General features: G+C 43.7%; 1 protein-coding gene across 1 annotated transcript in view; it reads right to left on the bottom strand.

The window, feature by feature from the left end:
• xpo7 (exportin 7) overlaps positions 1–21697 on the bottom strand; it is a 94977-nt gene that overhangs the window by 15772 nt on the left and 57508 nt on the right. The window contains exons 8-19 of the mRNA XM_059641225.1: positions 19983–20056; positions 16520–16639; positions 12553–12699; positions 11779–11951; positions 11375–11568; positions 10751–10856; positions 9917–10052; positions 8050–8123; positions 5663–5746; positions 3659–3719; positions 3213–3321; positions 2110–2216 (exon numbers count right to left, since the gene is read on the bottom strand). Of these exons, the coding sequence (XP_059497208.1) occupies positions 2110–2216; positions 3213–3321; positions 3659–3719; positions 5663–5746; positions 8050–8123; positions 9917–10052; positions 10751–10856; positions 11375–11568; positions 11779–11951; positions 12553–12699; positions 16520–16639; positions 19983–20056 (1385 nt within the window). The remainder of the gene's footprint in view (positions 1–2109; positions 2217–3212; positions 3322–3658; positions 3720–5662; positions 5747–8049; positions 8124–9916; positions 10053–10750; positions 10857–11374; positions 11569–11778; positions 11952–12552; positions 12700–16519; positions 16640–19982; positions 20057–21697) is intronic.

The following is a 21697-nucleotide window of genomic DNA, read 5'->3' on the forward strand; positions in this document are numbered from 1 at the left end:
GCACGGTGTGTGAAATCATGGACAGACTGTGTTTCAACTGAATACACATGCAGAAGTGTCAGCGCCAACACAAGCTTGAGCTCCACGTTTTGGAACTTAAGGAGTGACTGGAATCCCTGTAGTGCATCTACATAGCACCAGATGATGACAATAGCACACACAGGTGGTTACGTTGCTGATTAGACGTGTACATGGACAGGGTGACTTCTAAGCAGCCTAACAAAACCAGGCAGGTCATGCAGTTGTCCTGAGGTTACTGCACTTGTTTATTAGAATTCATTGTGGAAAATGCAGAGGGTGATGGTTCTTCAGGGGAATGCAGTCTGTGGCATGGAACATGTTGCAGCTGTCCTGCTGAAACCTCAGATCGGAAGTCCTACGCATGGAAGTTGAGTGAACTGAAAAACAGCAAATGGCAGCAGATACTGCTTGGAGTTACTTACATGTCACCCAACAGAAATCGTGAGGGACATAGTACGAGTGAAGAGAAGCTTGCATCATGGACCAGTTATCATAGTGACTTCAACTGAATATTACACTGTGTAAAGCAACTGAGCATGAACGCTGTTGGGAATGAATTGATGCAGTATCACAGGAATGGTTTTCACAGGCAATATGCTGAGGAACCAACGAGAAGACATGCAATTTTTGATCCCGTATCTTGTAATGGAAAAGGGTTAATTAATAATTTTTTGGTTTAATGACCAAAAGCAGAATCAGGAGAACTCATCATGGGGAATCACAAATTGGCGAACAAGCTAAAGGATAGCTTTGTGTTTGTTTTCATTGATGAAGACAAATAAAATCTCTCAGAATTAAAGATTCAAGTAACTGAAAAGTCAAAAAGAATTAGTAACTGTAATAAGGCAAAACTGGAGAAATTCATGGGGCTGCATGTTGGTAAATCCCCAGGACCTAAACGTGGCATGGGGAGTGATGTACTGGTATGGATTAATGACTAACAGATAGAAAGCACACAGACTGTCAGAACAGATGAGTCTTTCTAGCATCGGCACAGTATCTTGCAGGGTACCACCAGGATTAGTGCTTGGGCCCCAGTTCTTTCTCGGATATAACAAAGATTTGAGATGGGGACTGAATCTAAGATTTCCAAATTTGCAAATGATGCAACGCCAAGTGGGAATGTGCGCTGTGGCAAGATGTAAAGTGACCTCAGGAGAGTTTGGGCAGGTCCAGTGAGTGCGCATGAAGATGGCACATGGAATGTAGAAAAATGTGACATTCCCCACTTTGGTACAAAGAACTGATGGGCTGATTATTTCTTGATTGTAAGATGTTGGCAAGTGTAGACGTTGGGACGAGGTGTCCTTGTCGAAAGGTCACCCAAGGTTAACAAGTAATAACACCAAGTTATTAGCAAGCCTCCTGGAATGCTGACTTCTATTCTAAGAGGATTTGAGGACAGGAAAAGTGAGGTTTTGCCTCAACTGGAAAAGAGTTAAACCTGGAGTAGTCTGTGTAGTTTTGGTCTCCTTAACTCAGAGAAAATATTATTGCAACTGAGGTAGTAAACACAGGTTCCCCAGACTTGCTCCCCAGATGGAACTTTCCTGAACTGGGCCTGTGTTCTCCAGATTTTTAAAGAATGAGAGGTGATCAGGTCAGCACTATCTGACAAAGGGGCAGGACTCCAAAAGCTTCAGATTTCAAACAGACATGTTATACTAAAATCTGGTGTTGTGTAACTTCTGATTTAGGACTGTGGTGAGGACAAACAATTTCAGAGGGAGGTGCGTCTTTGAAATTCTCTATCAGAGAGCTGTGGATAGTTGTGTCTTTGACTTTGTTCACAGTCAAGGCTGTTAGATCTCTGATCACCGAAGGCAGACAGGGTTTATGGGGATAATCCAAGGATTGAACTGTTCGATCTCTCATGATTGTACAAAACAGCAGAGCATAGTCAGCAGCTTGAATCATCTGTTAATACTGTTAAGAATGTTTCTATAAATATGTTCATGGGAAATTGCTTTACAAATCAATTAAAATCAAAGCTACAGAACCAAGTTGCTCTTAATTTAGTTTTGCAATTATACTACGGTTTAGCTGAAAATTCTGCAGCTGCAATTGAGGGAATGAGGAAAGTTGCACCTTAGCGTCTTGCTCATTGAACGTGCTGGAATTAAACATCTGTGCCACTGTTTCAAATGCTGCTGTTAAAGGGAGCATGAACTGCTCAAACTGGTCTTCGTCCTCACCTGTAGGATTCAACATAGCATCAGATGAGTTACTCGCAAGACTTTTTCTCAAACACCAACATTCTCATATTTTTCCTGAATCATCAATTCTCGGTCAGTTGCTCATTGGTATCGGCCTCAAGTGGCTGATATTGGTAAGCCCACACAAATGGGTCTTCAACTGGAACTGAGCCAGATCCTGCGTGCACCCAGAATATAACCACATACAGACGCACTTCCAGCAGCACCCCTAGTGAAGTTGTGCTGATCTAAAGCTTGTCCTGTTCTCCCCACGGTACATCAGTTGACGCTTCTGGTGAAGTAATCCACCTGAAAAAACAATGTTCTGTAATGTCCTCTGGCTCTCAGCAATTTTTTCCCCTCATTTTCAAACTGTGCCCATTATATCTTCCAATCCTAACAGCAATTTGTTCAGAAACTTAAATTTAATGCTCAAATTTTCCAACCTCTAAAGACTGAATGGCATCTTATCTCCACCGCTCTGTTCAGATTTGACAGCTCCTGCCGTTTCCTGTGCTTTTCCACCATTCTCTTCTCATTCAAAAACCTCCTTCAAGTCCATGTCATCTAACTGCCCTCTCTGCCTCTCCAAGTTTCCTTCTACAAACCCAGCTGAGACATCACATTCAGACCGTGAGTGTAATCAGAATAAGGGCACTCAAGTTCCGACTCTGACAAACACTCCCAGGTAACCGCTGAGAGCCCTACAATTTACCTTGTGAGGTGCTCTGGTGTCTTTTCCATGTGTGGAGCTGTGGAACTGCCAGCTGCAGTAGATATCAGAAAGTGTTATATACACACTGGTTACAGAATATCACCGCCATTTTTACGGCACTAGCTGGTTTTGAGGACATGGAACTTTTATCTTCAGTCAGCTAGAAAATTATCTACTCTGGATGTTCAGCCATGTTCTGCCAATATTTACAATGATAACTGTTTGTGCAGATTGACAATCAAGGATAATTCATCCTTCTGACGTTTGCAGCTCTTGCATACCTAGATCAACCATAAGCAAGCGTCCAAGTGCTGTGTAGAAGGTGGTGCGGCAACGCATGTCACTCAGATTTGATTGGTTATTGATGCCCAGGAACGAGAAGTGTTCGCTCTGTCAATTCAAGGTGCAACACAAAAGGTTACTCACTTGTCTTACTGACGTTAAAAATGAACAACATACAGCATCAAAACCACCGTCCCACTCCATTTTATGACCATCAAAGCCTTCACTCCAAAATGAAATCAAGAGGTTTGTGACTGATTCAGACTTTAACAGGAATTAACCCGAACTGATTATATCTAATGAGAACCAAGTTGGCAAAGTGACACCACGAGCAAAGCAGAATCAATGTACCCACTTGGACTGAGACCATTCCAAACTTCACCAAGGAAGAAGGTACGAAGTGAAGGGCCAAGAACAAAATGAGAGTGATATATGGGGTACTTACTGTGTGATTGTTCAGCATGAACTGAACAGCAGTAAGTTTCACCAGCTTCCTCACACTGCTGTATGTACAGAAAAACAGTCAAGGATAATAAACTATTTTTGATATCAGAACTGCACTCACTTCTTAACTTGTTTGGTTATCTTCCATTCCAAAATCCATATTGTAAAAGTCTTTCCTTTGGCAGCTGGAAGCGATTTGAGGCAGCATCTGGAAGAATTCCACTCACTAATTCCCCTCCTTTTGGGGTGGAAATGCCTCCTAGGAGCTGTACACCACCTGCTGAACTCACCTATAACAATCCATTTTACACCGGCTTTCCAACATAACCCAACACAACACAATGAATTGGGGTGTACTTAAAACTGGTCAGCGCAAAGGAGATAATGGGAACTGCAGATGCTGGAGAATTCCAAGATAATAAAATGTGAGGCTGGATGAACGCAGCAGGCCAAGCAGCATCTCAGGAGCACAAAAGCTGACGTTTCGGGCCTAGACCCTTCATCAGAGAGGGGGATGGGGAGAGGGAACTGGAATGAATAGGGAGAGAGGGGGAGGCGGGCCGAAGATGGAGAGTAAAGAAGATAGGTGGAGAGAGTATAGGTGGGGAGGTAGGGAGGGGATAGGTCAGTCCAGGGAAGACAGACAGGTCAAGGAGGTGGGATGAGGTTAGTAGGTAGGTGGGGGTGCGGCTTGTGGTGGGAGGAAGGGATGGGTGAGAGGAAGAACCGGTTAGGGAGGCAGAGACAGGTTGGACTGGTTTTGGGATGCAGTGGGTGGGGGGGGAAGAGCTGGGCTGGTTGTGTGGTGCAGTGGGGGGAGGGGACGAACTGGGCTGGTTTAGGGATGCAGTAGGGAAAGGGGAGATTTTGAAACTGGTGAAGTCCACATTGATACCATTGCAGCCTAATGGTATCAATGTGGACTTCACCAGTTTCAAAATCTCCCCTTAACCCACCGCATCCCAAAACCAGCCCAGTTCGTCCCCTCCCCACACTGCACCACACAACCAGCCCAGCTCTTCCCCCCCACCCACTGCATCCCAAAACCAGTCCAACCTGTCTCTGCCTCCCTAACCGGTTCTTCCTCTCACCCATCCCTTCCTCCCACCCCAAGCCGCACCCCCACCGACCTACTAACCTCATCCCACCTCCTTGACCTGTCCGTCTTCCCTGGACTGACCTATCCCCTCCCTACCTCCCCACCTATACTCTCTCCACCTATCTTCTTTACTCTCCATCTTCGGCCCGCCTCCCCGTCTTTCCCTATTCATTCCAGTTCCCTCTCCCCATCCCCCTCTCTGATGAAGGGTCTAGGCCCGAAACGTCAGCTTTTGTGCTCCTGAGATGCTGCTTGGCCTGCTGTGTTCATCCAGCCTCACATTTTATTATCTCAGAGCAAAGGATATGGTTTTCTGGATGTCACTATCCATTACTTTGTCATAGAGTCACCATGATCTCTACTGAACATACGTTTACGCACAGGCACTAAATTTTACACCAGCAAGTGACAATGCTGTTGTTCAATGCCAAGACAAATAACTGGCAAAACAATACTCAAAACTATGTTCCTGACATGGTTTGCAATCCGGATTCAGTGATTCTGCTCCTGGAACCTGGTGTGAAACATGGACCGTGTGCACCATCGCCCTGCTCCATCCTTCCCCTCCAAAGCTCCTTGTTCATGTGGATCTCCATTATGACTGATGCGAACGGGGCTCTTCAACTGCAGATAGCCCCAACTCGCAAAGCCTTGCACGCAGCCCGAGTGCGCTGAAATTAAAACACACCTGACAGTATTTACCTCGTCAAAGTATCTGAGCAGGTTCTCACTAGACTTTGCCCAACCTGATTTTGTACCGAGATGCGTCGCCACATCCAGCCTAATGTCCTGATTTGTCCCTTCGGTAACTTCAAGACAATGGAGTAGGACCTGACCCTTCACCTTTGGATCCGATAAGCCAGTAATCCTGTTTAAGTGACCGACTGTGTTTTGTAAATGAAAGGATATCCAATAGAGAGATCATTCAGCAGCTGAAGTGTCTTTGAAGTAATTGGTTCGCACCTTCCCCAGAACTTCAGGTTGGTAATTCTGGTTGGAAATCACAGGTACTTTGTTAACAATCAAGAACAAAAACAAACTTTCAACAATATTTTCCCAAACTTTAAACAGAAGCACAAATGGATCAGTGTATTCACTCCAATGATTTTTAACTCAGTAGAAGAATCCAGGTGAAATTCTGAGCACAGGACACATGGAAATTAACCACTTGATTTTATAGTCAGGCTTTACTATGTTGCACTGTCAAAATGAAAGGAATTATAGCAAGTGGAAGTCAGTGCTTCATAACTACAAAGTGTGTTCAAACTACATTTTGATTAGATTTATTATTGTCGCATGTACGGACATACAGTGAAAAGTATTGTTTTACATGCAGAAAATACCGTACAAAGTGCACACGGGTAATGGAAATGAACAACGAAAACAATGTTATAGCTGCACTGAAGGTGCGCAAATGGCGAGGTGAACACGAAGTTTGAGAGGTCCATTCAAAAATATAATAAGAGCAGAGAAGAAGCAGTCCTTGAACCTATTGGTATGGTTGTTTAAGCTTTTGTATCTTCTCCTTTGTGGAAGAGGTTGAAAGATATTATAAGCGAGGTGGGAGGGGTCTTGGATGATGTTGGCTAACTTACCGAGGCAGTGAGAAGAATGGGTGCAGTCAATGGATGGGAGGTTGGCTTGTGTGAAAGAGTGAGCTGTGTTCACAACAGTCTGCAATGAGTGGGGCTGACTGAGTTACATTCAATGCTTCTCAAATAAACCAGCTCTGTACATCTCTGACAAACTCACGCTTAACGTTCAGACACAGTCTCTGCTTCTTACTCGAGATAGGGATGGGTTCCATGTGAAATGTGCTGCGTTTGCTTTTTTGTTAGTGGCAAAATGACTTAGTCATTCATAGCTGATGGGGCGCATGGCGTGTAGCTTATGACCTGGGCGCTTACCATGGAACCCAGGGGGTTGTGCCAAGTCAGGGGAACAATTAACCTCAACCCCTGACAAGCTGGATTTCTCACTCTGACAGATATTACTGTCCCCATGATTTCAGTACTGGATAAAATTAGAACAAGTGGCCAACTCTGACCACGATCCTTTGATCTCAGCAATATGCCATCTTGGCAATGCTGACGGATCCTGCTACGGGCATGTAGGGTTTTGCCATGAATTAAGCCACAGCACTAAAATCAGCCACTTGGTCAGCTTTCAGAAACAGGAAATAAAAAAAAATCCAAGTGCCAAAACAGTCGAGCTGCCCGAGTTTTGAACTCGAAGCCACGAGCTCAAAAATGTGAAGTACAGAATTTATTGAGTTTTAATTGGCCACAAGAGGTCAGCAGAACGCAAGTGCTCCTGAGATGCTGCCTGGCCTGCTGTGTTCATCCAGCCCCACATTTTATTATGATGGATCTGTGACCGGCCACGATGAAAAAGCACGTTCTGTACAGGCATCGTTTCAAGGTCAAATCACTGGAATACTGTCCTAAACAGGCTGGGGGAACCTCAGTTAAGACTGAAAACCTGAAGATCTGAAGTCAAAGATGTGCACAAGCTTTCAGAGATAGACAAATTTATGAATGCTGCTTCCAACTCAAATTGTCATACGATTCCCAGCCAGCGACATCAACTTGAATGGGCAAAGTTTTGGGAATTAGAGTTTCTGTGCTCCAATATTAAATTTGAATAGAACCAAGTGGAGCCAGTTCAGCATTATGTTCACTTCATTCTCTTTCAGCTGACAGTACAACTCTTCCCTTGATCAGGGGAGAAACTAGAAATGGGTGTTCAGTTTTCCACTGTGCGTGAAAGACAGCCTTTCCTTCCCTGCCCAATTGAATTGCGTTCCACAGTCGATGCTGAGGAAAGGACAAAGGGCAGGTTCATGTATCAGGTGAACTGAGTGTCTGTTCAAGAGGCATCGCCCAGAACATGAACTCATCTTTCAGATTCCCTGGGACTTGTTTCTATTTTTCTTCACTGCACCTTGGTTTTTCAGGAAACATTTGGCAATGTTCAAAATGCGTCCAGGTACAGATTCTGACTAAACGGAAGGTGTTGTGATTCCCAAAGCACAGGCTTAACCATCCTCACATCAGAGGTCAATTTAAGTTCACTTACACATCCTACCTCAATGTTAGTCATGTGCATGAACAACTGCTTGGAGGGTTGAGGGGGAATTGAACTGATTTATCTATTTTCTACAGGAATCGAGGGACTTGACAAACTCAAATCATACGACAATCAAGAACTGAAATGCCAAACATATGACCACAGCGTGCTGTTGAAACAACAGGTCATCCAAACGGCAGAAGACCATGTTTGCAAACACTCACATTTTTCCAATGAAAACACTCAGGACCATTGTCTCATCATTCAGCCCCAGGACCTCAGACAGTCTGCGGTACAACTGCACAGAGAGGGGGGGAAAAGAAGCATAAACCATCATTAGAAAACAGACAGAAACCACTGAGACAGCCAAATCAATCAGTATTAATGATGCTGAGTGAGGGATAAATGTTGACCAAGATACAGAGAATCCCCTACTTTTCCATCTTTCAGTTCAACAGTCAGACAAGACCTCCTGTGCATATCTCAATGTGAGGTGGGAATCTTCAGAATAGAATGAAGCTCTCCTTCTGTACTGTACTCAAGCTTCATGTGCTCAAATTTCTGAATCAAGCCATGAACCAGGAACATCAGCAGCAGAAGTGCGAATGTCACCAACTGAGCCAAGGTAACAGTCAGAATGCAGCCGAGCACAAAGACTAACCTCACATTACAGGTACCTTTAATCTTTGACAAAACAGGCTAAGCTGCTCATAAACATGAATCTTCATAATAATTAGTGTTCTACATCACTGAATGCTGTTTAAAAGTACATGGCGATTAAATTCGCACGTGAGGCACAAGATCCTACAAACAATGACAAAATGAATCAACATTTCCATCCGTTTGCACCGAGGCAGTTGCTCCCACTTACGTCATGTACAATACTCCATGGGTAAACACCTCGGCCCCACTACCACAAGCTCCCCAATATCAGTCCTAGGCCTGTGTAGTCATTGGTAATGTTTAAGCAGCCTGGCACAGAGGGTACTAGAGCTAACTATGCGCCCTTGACTGACTAAGGGGTGGAGTGGGGAGGTGGGAGATCCAGATGGGATGAGTTCCTGCTCCTTATCACCACTTAGGGACCTCTTGCCATCTGCTGGAATGATATGTCTGCTAATGGTGTTTGAGAAAATAGCTCCAATTCAACCGTGAAACTGCTCTTTCCCCCTGCCAAGCTACCTAATTGCCAAGAGTTTGTGTCAACATGATGCATGAATAGCTCAGTTACTGTCACATCTCCAAGTGAAACCTCTGATGGTTACACATTCCACCGCTGGGTTCAGTCTTCAAATATAAGACGCAGCAACTGTTTATGACAGTAAAGCCAATGCAAGTCACACTGCATTCGGGTTTACAGTGGAAAGCTGCTCGAATGTAAATACTACGAAAACCCGAGTGATCGTAACCTGAGAAAATACAGGAATCCACTACTTGCTGAACTAGTTATTGGATCTTGGTTATGTGTTTACACACAATTTCTATCTTCTGTAGCAATCTCAGGTAACAGCATCACCTCGTCAATGTAACCAAGTTTCAAAGCGACTGCTGATCACAGAGGAAGTGCTAGATTGATCAGAGGAAGCACTATTTGAATTAAATGAGAAGCCTAAGTTGCACCTAACTACACAGAATGACACTAAAAGATCTAGCTGCATTCCTGGTTCAGGAACAGGAAGCTTTCTGAATTATGGACAACATAATTCCCACAGTTAACAAAAGGAACATACATACATTGTTCATCAGACCTGGCTTTCTTGGGACGTAGCTAAGCACAGAACAGCTGTTCAATTAGTTTTCGTACCGTGAGTTACTGCATTTACGAGTAATTTAAATTGGTTTTTGTATGTTTACAAGAGATGACCGAGGTGCAGTCAACTTCTCTTTCTTTATGGTCAAGCAGATAACACAAATCATGGTTTTATTTCAATTTGATGTCACACCAACCGAATCAGCACGAGTTATCATGCTGTTATTCTGCAGCAAAAGGTAATTATACCCAATTTTGTTTTCAAAATGCCAACAGAAAAGCCACGCAAGAGCAGATAAAGCAGGGAGGGAGTTAGTAACTTCAACTCTTTCTCTTGTTACCTTGGAGGACTTTTGAACCTGATCTCCGATGTAAATCTTGCGAAACTGCTCAAAGAAACTCAGCATGGCCAGTTCCAGCTTCTCGTTGCCTGCTTGAGCCAGTCGAGAATCAGTCAGGTTCATCAGCTGTAAAACGCTGAAAAGAAACACAGGAATATCTGGTCAAATCTCTCCAGGACGCACTGCAGATAGTAATATGCAGGGAGAGGATGTGGAGAACTCATTCACCACTGTCAAGACAATCACATTGCCAGCTTCAAACTCTTCGGTACACCTATCCACCGCCCACAACACACAAAGTACAAGTGTCTCCAGGCGACAGGATAAGAAGAAGTGACACAGCAGGCGAGGGCCAAAATAAGCCCCCCTCGATTATAATGCCATTTACAAATTTAATCAGAAACCTGACTGGAGAAGTTACTGAAGATCACTTGACCAACCAATCAAAGCAGAAGGCTGTGATGCAGAGACAACATGGCAAATATATTTTCAGTGACAGCACAATTTCTGATTTCTCTGCCAGAAAAAATTTTTCCTCTATTATTAGTCGGATCTTTTTTCCAAGACCTTGGCAGCTTTTGCTATGAACCTAGGTGAAGAACTGGACAAAGCAAAACCAAATGTCACGTGGAAACAGAAGGCATTTAGAGCTGCAATTTTTCACACTGTATTGCTTCCCATGTGAGTTACATGCTGTACAGTCATCCCTCAGCCGCTTTGCTCTAACCTCCTGAGATAACTGGAGCTGACTGCGTCGAAGAAGTGTAGGTGCAATCTCCACATCTTCACAACCGGGCAGTCAGGATGACAGGAGAAAGGCAATTAGGGACTCACCGACAAACAAGTTCGCCATCCATGGAATCCTGTTCATCTGTACTCGCAAAGGAAACTCGGCCCCCAATCACTGCCCCAATAATGTACACTTGCCATGTCAATCGACCTGGGTGGGGGGAGAAAGCATTGAATTAATGAGCTCATCAGGCACCACTCTCAAACTGTGGATTGTATTGACTGTTCATTGGTTCTGTGCAGACCCTTTTAATATGACTCTGAACTCTCTGGAACTATCAAATAGTGAACATCTCAATACGCAAGATGTTGGAATGAGTAAGCACTTCAGAAACCGCTTCCACACAGATACCTAGCAGCTAGACCTTGCAAACTCACTATTATGGTTTACACAGAATTGAATCTTTCAATACAGCTATTTACAGATGAGACAAATGTTGGCAAGAAAGAACAATCAAAACTCATGGCAAAAAGAATCAAGGTTTGCACATGCTTTACAAAAAGCTTCGAGATAATATACAAAGATACATGAGGTGGAGCAACCAACTGAAATTATACCGGACTTTCAATCATCAGACATAGCAAACTCTGAGCCCAAGCCTTCATGCAGACAACAAACGCTGCTTGTCCCTTGGGCACCTCTCTTGCTGCTCTCAATTCTCCGCTTACCTTCCTGCACAGCTATGTCGATGGCGCTGGCATTTGCACTCTGCAGTAACTCCTGGTATGTCTGAGCTGACTGATCAAAGAGCTGCACCAAGAGAGCACATGTCTTCTCATATTCACAGCGGCCAATAGTGGACAGTTGGTCCAGCTGTTGCTGAACTAGACCAGTGTCATCAAGAGGATCTTCCAAACCATCCCTAGAGATAACAAACATCTGCTTCAAATCGAGCTCCATGCAATCCACCTTCTTGCTATGAGATGTTATCAAAGCACATCAATCCCCCAATTGGCTCAAAGTGAAACATTGCCGATAGCTGATGCATACAGCATAATTCTTGTTTCCTGACCCCAATGTGAGCTTTGTTTCTGCATGATCAGGTTAACCCAACATACAAGCGTCATCATACCTCAGAATGATGTGGATTGATTCGAGTCTGGAGGTGATGTAAGCTTTAGTGACTTCCGGTGTATATGTTTCTAGCATGTGGGGCTCTGTGGCTTTGACGTAAGGTACAGAAGCAGCCAAACGTTGCCACAAGCTCAGCAGGTAGTGTACACTGTTAGGGGCGAACTCCCAGTGCTGCAGGGAAAATGGAAGAAATAAGGCAGCCATGAAAAGACACACATTTTATAGGTGCTCAAAGATGAAACTAACTGCTGTTTACAAATCTGACAGGTTGAACAATGTTTCAAAAAGGAAGGATAAGCATGTGGGAAAATCAGTATGGCTGCCAGTCAACACAGAGCTTCATGAAGAGCAAACAAAATACAGAAATAGCCAATGTTGCATCTCAAACAAACCTTTCGGGACCATGAAACTGAATCTGGTTCTCATTAGTTTTTCTAGCAGCTTCTTCAACTGTCTCTGTTCCTCACTGAACACTGCACTTTTTGTGCAGCATCACTGCAGACTTGAACTGCAAAATCTGACATCATCCCTGTACCAGATGCCAAATCCAAAAACATTGCCGACAGTGGGCCCATCTGAGCATTCTGCTGCGAGTACACCTGTTGTCAGCTCATTGTACTAGACTCAAGACAATGTTGCCTGAGGTCCAGACCAGCAAACCCCCAAAATCCACGATAAACACATGCAAAGATGCCACTCTATTTGAGCCAGAATCTAGCGTCAGTCACCTGCTCTTATTCCGACTAACAATGTCAATTACTTCGGCTCCTACCTGAAGACTGGTTACTGTGAAGTTAGCAACCAGCCGGATGACTTCAGGATAGTTTTCCACTTTCACCAACTCTCCCAGCTGGTAGTTGCTCTTTAACCGAGCCAATAACCTGCAGAACTCGTGGTAGTTGTTTGGATCAGACAACCCCTGCAAAAGAAACATTTGTTTCTCATGTTTCTGACAGCAAATGGCGAAAACATCATTAAGATGAGATGGTCTAACTGTTTGGTAATAGCTCACCCACATACATCGGGTTGAAAAGAATTAAGCCAGAATTTGCATTGGTGCACCAATAATGCAGAAAATCCACCCAGGAGCACCAGTACTGACATCCTGATACAAGGACTGTATTTTGATTCCACCCGCAGATCCCAACCCCTTATGATTCTTGTCCTGTCTTGTTAATCGCTTCTCCTACTTTGTGATTTGCTGTCACAGCATCTCCTGCTTGTTCGTCTTGCTCCATCCTCTCACGCTGACCGTCACTCTTCTATAACCTCTTAGTGACATCCAATGCCCAAGTCAGTCCGAATCCACCCTCCTTCTGCTGCCCTCCCCTCAGGCTTCATCAGCTTTGATCAAATGGCCATTGTCTTTCCCCAGATGCCACTTCCACAAATCCTGTTTGCTTTTGCAATTTTGAAGACCTTTTCCTTCATCTTGTGCTGTGCCTATGGAATTTTAAGCAGGTGCCTTACATCCACATTTTACAAGCTTCTCTTTCTGGTATCACCACTTGTTTGGGACTGCAGACTTTACAGTGGAAAAACATAAGCCTTCCAAGCAAAGGACAATGGAAGATGATGCTGCAGTTTTAAACCAAAATACTAGTGTACCTACAAACATTGCCTAATGCAAACAGTGGGATACAATGCTACATTTCTTGCTTCATGAATGTGACTTCAGGCAGGGTGGCTTTGCTCACTGACAGATATCTGATTAGTTTTTATTAACCAGGAGTGTGCGTGCACATGTGTGTGTTCATTCAGAAGTATTCAGCAGAATGATGAACTGTTCATTGGTTTCCGGGTGAGAGGCTACAGCTGTGATTGGACAATACATCCAGCCTGTGAAGGAGCAAGCAGTTCTTTCTCTCTCCCTTTTATGAGAGTAAAAGAAAATCCCAAGCAGTTAGTTTGTCTCTCTCTCCCTGCAAATACTCTCATGAAAGGAATAAGGGGAAAAAAACCTTTTCAGACACAAAGACAGAAAGCTCAGTGAAAGGATGAAAATCAGCATGACCACAACATCATGTTCTTGTCGAAAAGGATCAGAAGGGAATTGAAGGAAAATACTGCAATTGGTAATTTAGACTGTAATCCAGACTTGTGCCAGAATTGTGTTTCAATGACATTTCTACCTTGCTCTTTCCTACCAGTATATTTATGTCTTCCCAAGGGGGAGTATTTAAGTTATTAGGAATTGTAAGCGAATAATTTGCGCTTCCTTTCTGCTATCAGTTGAAAACATTTTGTATACAATAAATAGCTGCTTTCTTGTGGGTACAGAAAATTGTCGATTGTTTTCTTTTAACCTGGGTTTATGAGACAGTTAAAGTGAGGAATACAGAAAAAGGAGTCAGCATTTCAGCTGTCTGAATCTATCCTACCATTCAATGAGATGGTAGGTCTGTGGTCTAACTGCCAATCCCTGCCTTTGGTCCAAATCCCTTAATATGTTGCTGAACAAACGTCTGTGTATCTCAGTTTTATTATCAACAACTGATCGAGAATTTAGTGCAGCTTGTGGAAGAAAGTTGGAAAGTTCTCCCGCTCTTTGTGTGTCGAAGTGCTTTGTAACATCTCTGCTGAATGCTTTGGCCCTAGCACTCGGACTATGCCCCGTAGTTCCAGATTCCGCAAACCCAGTTGAAATACTTTGTCTTTATCGACCCTGTCTTTTCCTGTTTGAAATCTTCAAGATTTCAATCAGATCATCCTAAATCTTCTAAATTGTACAAAAAACTGCCAATGTGTCGAGTGTCTCCTCACAACATAATTCCTGAAGTCTAAGTATCAATCTAGACTTTGGATAGTTGTCACACTGTGACAACTCTGAGAATAGTGGGGCTTGATTTCCACCACAAGATCCACACATTGGCCTTGACAATTCTCCATTAGTTTTTTTAAACTTGCACTGTTTTCTGAGGCAAACTGGAAATCAGGCATCTACTCCAGAGGAAAACTAGAAAGACCAATACCAGATAGGTTGAACAAGTCTGTACTCTTCATGCACGGTCTGCGCCCATGTGACTATGAACTTCAAAGGCTATGATCAAACATTCACTCCACAACCCCACCAGATCAGCCTTCAAGCTCTCTTGCTTCAATGACAACAGCAACACAGTGACATTTGCCAAGTGTGTTGAAAAATCAGTCACAGTACAGTATAATGAATTAACTAATCCTGCTTTCGCTATATGATGTATTCACCAAAATAATCAAGAAAAGCAAACGGCATGCAGCAGGTAAACAGGAAGACTTGTGCTGAAAAGAAGAAAAGCTCAGAGTAAACATTAAATGAGATGCGAATATATTCATCATTACAGAGAAGGGAAGGATATGTTGAATGTACTTAAGGTTCGCCTTCAATTACAATGAAACATTTCACTTCTGAGATGACAATAGTTTTGCTAACTGAGACTACTTAGGAATTTTGAACCATGATTTCACTGAATGGTACAGAATAGATTTGAGGAGGGCAAAGGACAATGAAAAGTTCCCATTTTTTAATTTGAGAAGGCAGATAATTGGTTGTCAAGAAACACAGGTGAGAAAAACTACTATGACAACAACAAAAACACAAGTTTCTGAAAAATATTGGTTTGTATACAGAAAACAGGGAGGGAGATGGGGTAGGGATTAAACGACAGGAGACAGCCCACAGCAAGACGGAACAGCAGTTGGCTAGGCCAAAGAGTTGGTAACGGTCTGGCTAGGAGAATGATTAGTTGTTAATGGGGACTGTTAGTGACTAACAATAGGTAGCAGGCTGTGAGATAACAAGGCCTGGTGTGGGGAGTTGGGGGCCACTTTACTCCCTACACCATCCTCCTCCCTATTTTCTGCAGATGAACTGACGTTTTCCCAACTACTATCAGTTCCGAGGAAGAGTGACTGGACCCAAAATATAAACTGATTTTTCTCTTCACAGATGCTGCCAGACCTGCTGAGCTTTTCAAGCAACTTGTTTTTGTTCCTGATGGACAACATCCGCAGTCCATTCAGTTTTTTACTGAGAACAACAACAATCAGGGAAACAAGGATGAATATTACCAGGCCTCGAGGAACAGTTTGGGAGAAGGGGCAGGCAGGACATTTAGAGTGCTCACTATCTTGATAGCAGACTGGAGTCTGAACTGCCGCAATTAAGAATAGAGGTCTACCCAGAGGCCAACAGAGACACTATGTGGCAAATTAAGGGCTTCTTTCACTTCCCAAACCACCAGTGTTGGTATTTTACTGGTGACAGGTCAGTCCATGCCTTGCGGGATGGAGGTGGCATCTTGGCTCTTCACAAGGTTGGAGCCCCATTGGCAGCTGACTAAGTAGAGTAGGAGTCCCATGCAACGTTGAGCTGGGAATGCCCTCAGCTTTGCAGTCTGTCTTTGGGGGTCCATGCTGCAGCAACAAAATTCAGTCACAGAAGCAAGCCACTCAAGGCCAATGTGTTTCATGATTGAGCAATGCAAACCTGAAGAGAGACTGTACACCTGTATTCTTCTTCATACATGGAATGTGAGAGTTAGAAGCTGGTCCAGTGCTATCTACAGCTGCATAGTCATACAGCACTGTCCCATAAACAGCATGTAAGTGCTTCCATGTTGTTCACAAAGACACTACCCTGATCAGACCTAAAGCAGGGGCGGGGGGAGAAAGAGGAGGAGGAGGAGGATTCAACTAAGACTCCCTTTGATGATTCTGCTCAATCAACTGGTTTAAGAAATCCTCGGTTTCTCATCTTTTACCTGTGGATTTTCTAATATCCTCTTCACTCCATCCACTAAGTGCGAAAGAAACTTGGCTCTTTCTGCGTTGTTAAATAGCGATCTCCGGACGGAAGCAATTTGTACTAAACAAGACAACACCTGGAAGGAGGAGAAAACAAGGGTCAGGAATGAAACTGGATACAATGTGGTGATGATATCAACTGAAGTGACAATAATCCTGATGATTAAGGGTTCATTCAATAACATGGGCAGAGACTGGAAATAGCTACCTGACAAATGCCGTCCAAGCCACTCACCATCCTGGCTTGGATGTCAAAATCCTGGAATTCCCTCCTTGAGGGCACTGTGGGTCAACCTACAGCAAGTGGACTGCAGCAGTTCTAGACGGCAGCTCACCACCACCTTCTGAAGGGGCTACTAGGGACGGACAATAAATGCTGGGTCAGAGTGACACCGGCATCCCGTGAATGAATAAGGTTAAAAAAAACATGTTACAGATGTTATTAAAATTATGGGGGATTTTAATGCAGCAAGATTACATTCATATTAGAAAGTCAACAACTGGAACACACTGATTTTAAATACTTGGCAGAAAATCAAGGGACTATTTGGAAAACTACTCCCACAGACTGGATTGTCTTAATGTGCACTGCGTTGCTGCAAGAACGCAGATTTAACAGCAATTGGAATGAATGAGAATCCATCAATGCTTGATGGGAAGAGATTTGAAGGATTACAGGGAACAACAGAGAGTGGAACTAACTGGACAACGCTTGCAAAGAGCAAGGACTAGCACAATGGGCTGAATGCTCTCCTCCTGAGCTGTGAAATTGCACGTGGAGCAAATGCGATTTCAACTTTCCAAGCATGTTCCATGCCCAGGGCAGGAACACGGGCTCTCTAACTTGAGCCTTGTGCTGCAGCAATCCTCTGCTCGCATGAACACCATGGGGTCAGTACTCCAAGCGACTTCACTGCTACCTCAAGAGTGACCCACAGTACTTCTAGGGATGGAATTCCAGGATCATAACCAGGAAGTTGAGTGGCTTGGAGGAGAAGTGGCAGGTGGTGGTGTTCCTATGTATCTGTCCTTGTCCTACAAGAGGGAAGTGCTCATGAGTTTGACAGATGCTGTCTAAGGAGCTTTGGTGAATTTGTGCAGTACATCTTGTTGATGCCAAGGCATGCAAGGCTGTGGTCAAGTGCTGGTAAAGGGGATGAGGTTAGTTCAAAGATTGTCTTGGGCTAGAAGACTTGGGCTGAAGGGCCTCTTAACTGTGCTGTGGTCCTCGAAGACAAAAGAAAACAGACTGACTATGAGAGGATAAACATAATTTATTAACGGTTCCTTGACTGAGTCATGACCAGCATTCATCAATTCAGCAAATTGTCCATGTATTGCTCTTGGTAAGGAAGCAGCTATCTGGCTATGGAAGGCTATTGTCAAACTATGATGGGGAAAACATGGCAGGAAATGAAACCAGCTCTAATAAAAAGAAAGTTTTTTTTTATAAACTGTATTTGAAGCACATTTCTCACAACCTGCTTGGACAGAAGGGGTCCAAGCGCTTTGTTTAACAGACAGGGTAATGTCGGCAGCAAAAACAGGAAGGGGCAGTATGTGAGAAGTGGGAAATGACATACTATTAGCTTGCGGAACCAGTCGTGAAAACCAGTCAGGCAATCAGCAGGGGAAGAGAAATGACAAGAGATGAGCACTTGGGCCTCACAGGTGTGATGAACCCTGAAAAGGGGAGATCAAAAGTGAGGTAAAGTGTAAGTTCAGCGGCAAATCACAGAAGGTTCAGCTTAGTGACGAAGTGAGGCTAGGGAAACAACAGAGACAGTTGCACAAATGTTCCACATCTTGGTCTCAAGCCTTAACCTTGGCAAAGTCGTCGGTAAGGCACTTCTTGGTGGCAATGAGGAGACTGGTGAGAAGGGGAAAGGGAATTACTGAATGTTATTCAGGGAGAAAATGCCATACGATGCTAGCAAATAGGAACAGAAGACCATTCAGGACATTGAGGCTTCAATGAGATCATGCTGCCCTAATCTTCATTCCAATTTCTTACTGTCCCCCATAATCCTCAACCAATTGGTAGATCTAGTGTCTATCTGACTCAGCCTCTGCTGTATTCCATGGAAGAGGATGTCAAAGACAAATGGCCTTTTGAGATTCCAAATCCTCATCTCTGCCTTAACTGCTTGCTCTTCAGGATGATCAACTAAGCATCACAACCTTCATATGCCATGTGGGAGCAAAGCAGGAGCTAAAGCAAGAGCAGTACAGATGATAAGACGGATAACCGGTTCTGCTGGTAATTTGATCAAATAGATTGAACCAGCTCGACTTGTTTTGATATAAGGAAATTGAGGGAGTTACCATTAATCTTGCCCTACATTTTTTTCCACTCAATTCAGACAGATAAATAACTAAAATCTGCCTTTACTCATCACATTCGTTATCACCTACACCTTTGAGTTGAAAAGCTCTAGGTTTGAGGTCTTGCCAGTCACAGAAAAGCCTAGCAGTGATACAGGCACATACGAGATACAAATGTCTGTCCTCAGCTCGCAAAGTTGCCACGAGTTAGTAGCAGGAAGGACATCCAGCTGTAAAAGTGCCAATCAAATCCGACAATGCTGGATATGAAAGATGATCAACCAGCATTGTCATGAGCCCACATAACACAGTAAGAAGCAGGAGGGTGAGGTGAGAGATACAGCCAATGTACTAACAGGAATGAAAAGTGAAAACGTGGATAAAGTGGGAATTTCATCCTAGTGTTCAACATAATTTCACAGAGTGCATTTAAACGAACTATTTGTTTAGCTAGGTAGGTCCGCAACAAGACCGATTCACCTTTAAATCAGGGTGAGGTTATTTCGTAGTAAAATCGGAAAGCATTTCAAACAAGAACACAGCAAATCTGAAACACTGCCCCCTACAAAATTTCAAACTCAAAATTCATCTTTTCAATGAAAAGATAAGGGCTTGTGAACCATGGTGTGTTGAAGGAGTGAACAGACAGATTAGCAATTGAATAGTGGAGCAGGTTTCAGGGCTGAGTGGCTCCTTCTCTTGTTGTGCTCAAGGATAAGACCCTCAGCTGAAGGCATTCTGGCCCCCAAACAAATGAGTTCTATTTTCTACATGATGGAGTGAGTTTAAAGGCTGGGGAAGGGGCTTCTTGATGCTAAAACACTGGTAGGTTAAAGACCAACTTAGAACACAATAATCCATCAGAAACTGCATGTTGGGAACAACAGCCTGAACTGCTTCCTGAGATTACTTGGTGCGCAGTGTTACTCACTCAAGCAGTTCAGAAATGAGTCACCATCACTGCATGCTGCAGGATCTGGGATGGCGAAGATCAGCATCACAAGTTAAACATTTCAACAACTCACTCTTGGTTATGTCACACTTGTTGAGCCTCCTTTACATCTCTGAACACTGATAACGAGAAGTACAACTCACCAGAGGGGACAGCGATGGAGGGATGGAATGGTACAAATCGAAAAACAACTGTAGAGTTGATGAATCCAGGAAAGCTGTTGAAAGAAAGAGAGAGTGGAGCGTTTAGGTTTAGACATAAAACAACGGAAGAGGAGCAGGAAATCAACACTCCACAATGGGACCGAGCCATCTTGTTAAATATCACCGCTTACACAGGATTCTGCAAAGAACGGTACACTGCGCTACAAGGTGAAGTCACTTGCTTCAGTGTCAGCAGGTAAGGCAATCTCAATTTCAGACATGGACAGATTATGAGTTTTCAAACAAATCTCTCTCCTTAATTGTCAGTACCTGCCGTAAGCAGGTTGTTACTTAACTTATCCAACTTTTCATTTTGAACCAGGGTAAGGGTCTATTTTCTCTTACTCCCTTCATGTGCAGCTCTTGACATTGTCAGGACCACAATATCACAGAAAAATTAAACCAGGAATAGAGTTTATTTCACACACAGGTGCGTGCGAAATTTCAGAACAAGCTCAGTTATGAGGGGATATAGAATTGGAACAGATGAAAAGATTATTCAGCTTGAACACAAAGCAAATGAGGGATGCAAGTTTAGCACTGACCTTGCTTTTGGAAGTGAAATTTGTAAGTCAAACTTGGTGTCTGCAGCCTGGAAGGCTTTGAGGGGTTTTCGGGAAGGGGTGGAATCACTGCCAAGCCTGCAGCTCAGGAGTTGTGTGCAGTTTCCTTTCTTGAAATAAACTTCTGCCTCACTGTCTTGCATATTTACAGAGTGCACCAAGACAGGCTGATGTTGTCTTATCCAAGCCAAAGGCTTTTCCTCAATCAAGTCCAGAGTTGGGTTGCTTTCGTCAGTTAACATGGTACGGAGTAACACTGACCCAACTCAATTATCTGCTATTTGAAAACTGTCTGGCTAGAATAGCAAATAATAATAAAATACTGCAGGTGCTGGAAATCTGAAATAAAAGTGGAAAAACGAGAGCGTTCTCACAGAACGGAAGCAGTGTGTACAAGACACAACACCGACTGAAGCATCTCACCAGAGCTACTACATCAGACAACACAAGCACCTCCAAATTTCCCTCAGCACATCACTCACTATGATGCCTGACAAGTTGATCCCTGTTGCTTGTTTGCTGCCCTGCCAAAATGCTGCAATTCCTTGACGAGTCGGCCGAGACTCTTACATTTGGCTGTACCTACACCACACAGACTGCAGTGGTTCACAAAGACATCTCTGCATCACTTTCTCAAGGGCCAGTTAAGGCTGGGAAATAAATGACAGCCGGGCTAGCAAGCACCAAATGCTGAGGAAAAAAAAAGTAGTTTATTGCTGTTTATGTGTGCTTCGCTTCTTTAAAGCATGTGGGCGAAATGATTGGATTCTAAATGATTGAAACCAAAGCAGAAACTCCAAGCTGACAGTCCCAGCACAGTGCCTGAGGGAGTACTACACAGCTTGGGACACTGCTTTCTGGATGAGACATGAAAGTCAAGGCTTCATCTAGCCGCTTCGGTGAATAAACGAGATCCCACAGCCTAATTTGAATAAGGAGGGAGCTCTGCAGTTCTGTTATTTCTGGTCATTATGGCACTCTCAGTCAGCATTTCCACAGTCATTTGAACTGAGGATTTACTTTGTTTCCTGTGCTTGCTGTGTGTGCAATTCCTGCTGTGTTTGCCGACATGACAATAGTCACTGTGCTTTA

This window comes from Stegostoma tigrinum, chromosome 40 (assembly GCF_030684315.1).
Source record: "Stegostoma tigrinum isolate sSteTig4 chromosome 40, sSteTig4.hap1, whole genome shotgun sequence".
Lineage (NCBI taxonomy): Eukaryota > Metazoa > Chordata > Chondrichthyes > Orectolobiformes > Stegostomatidae > Stegostoma > Stegostoma tigrinum.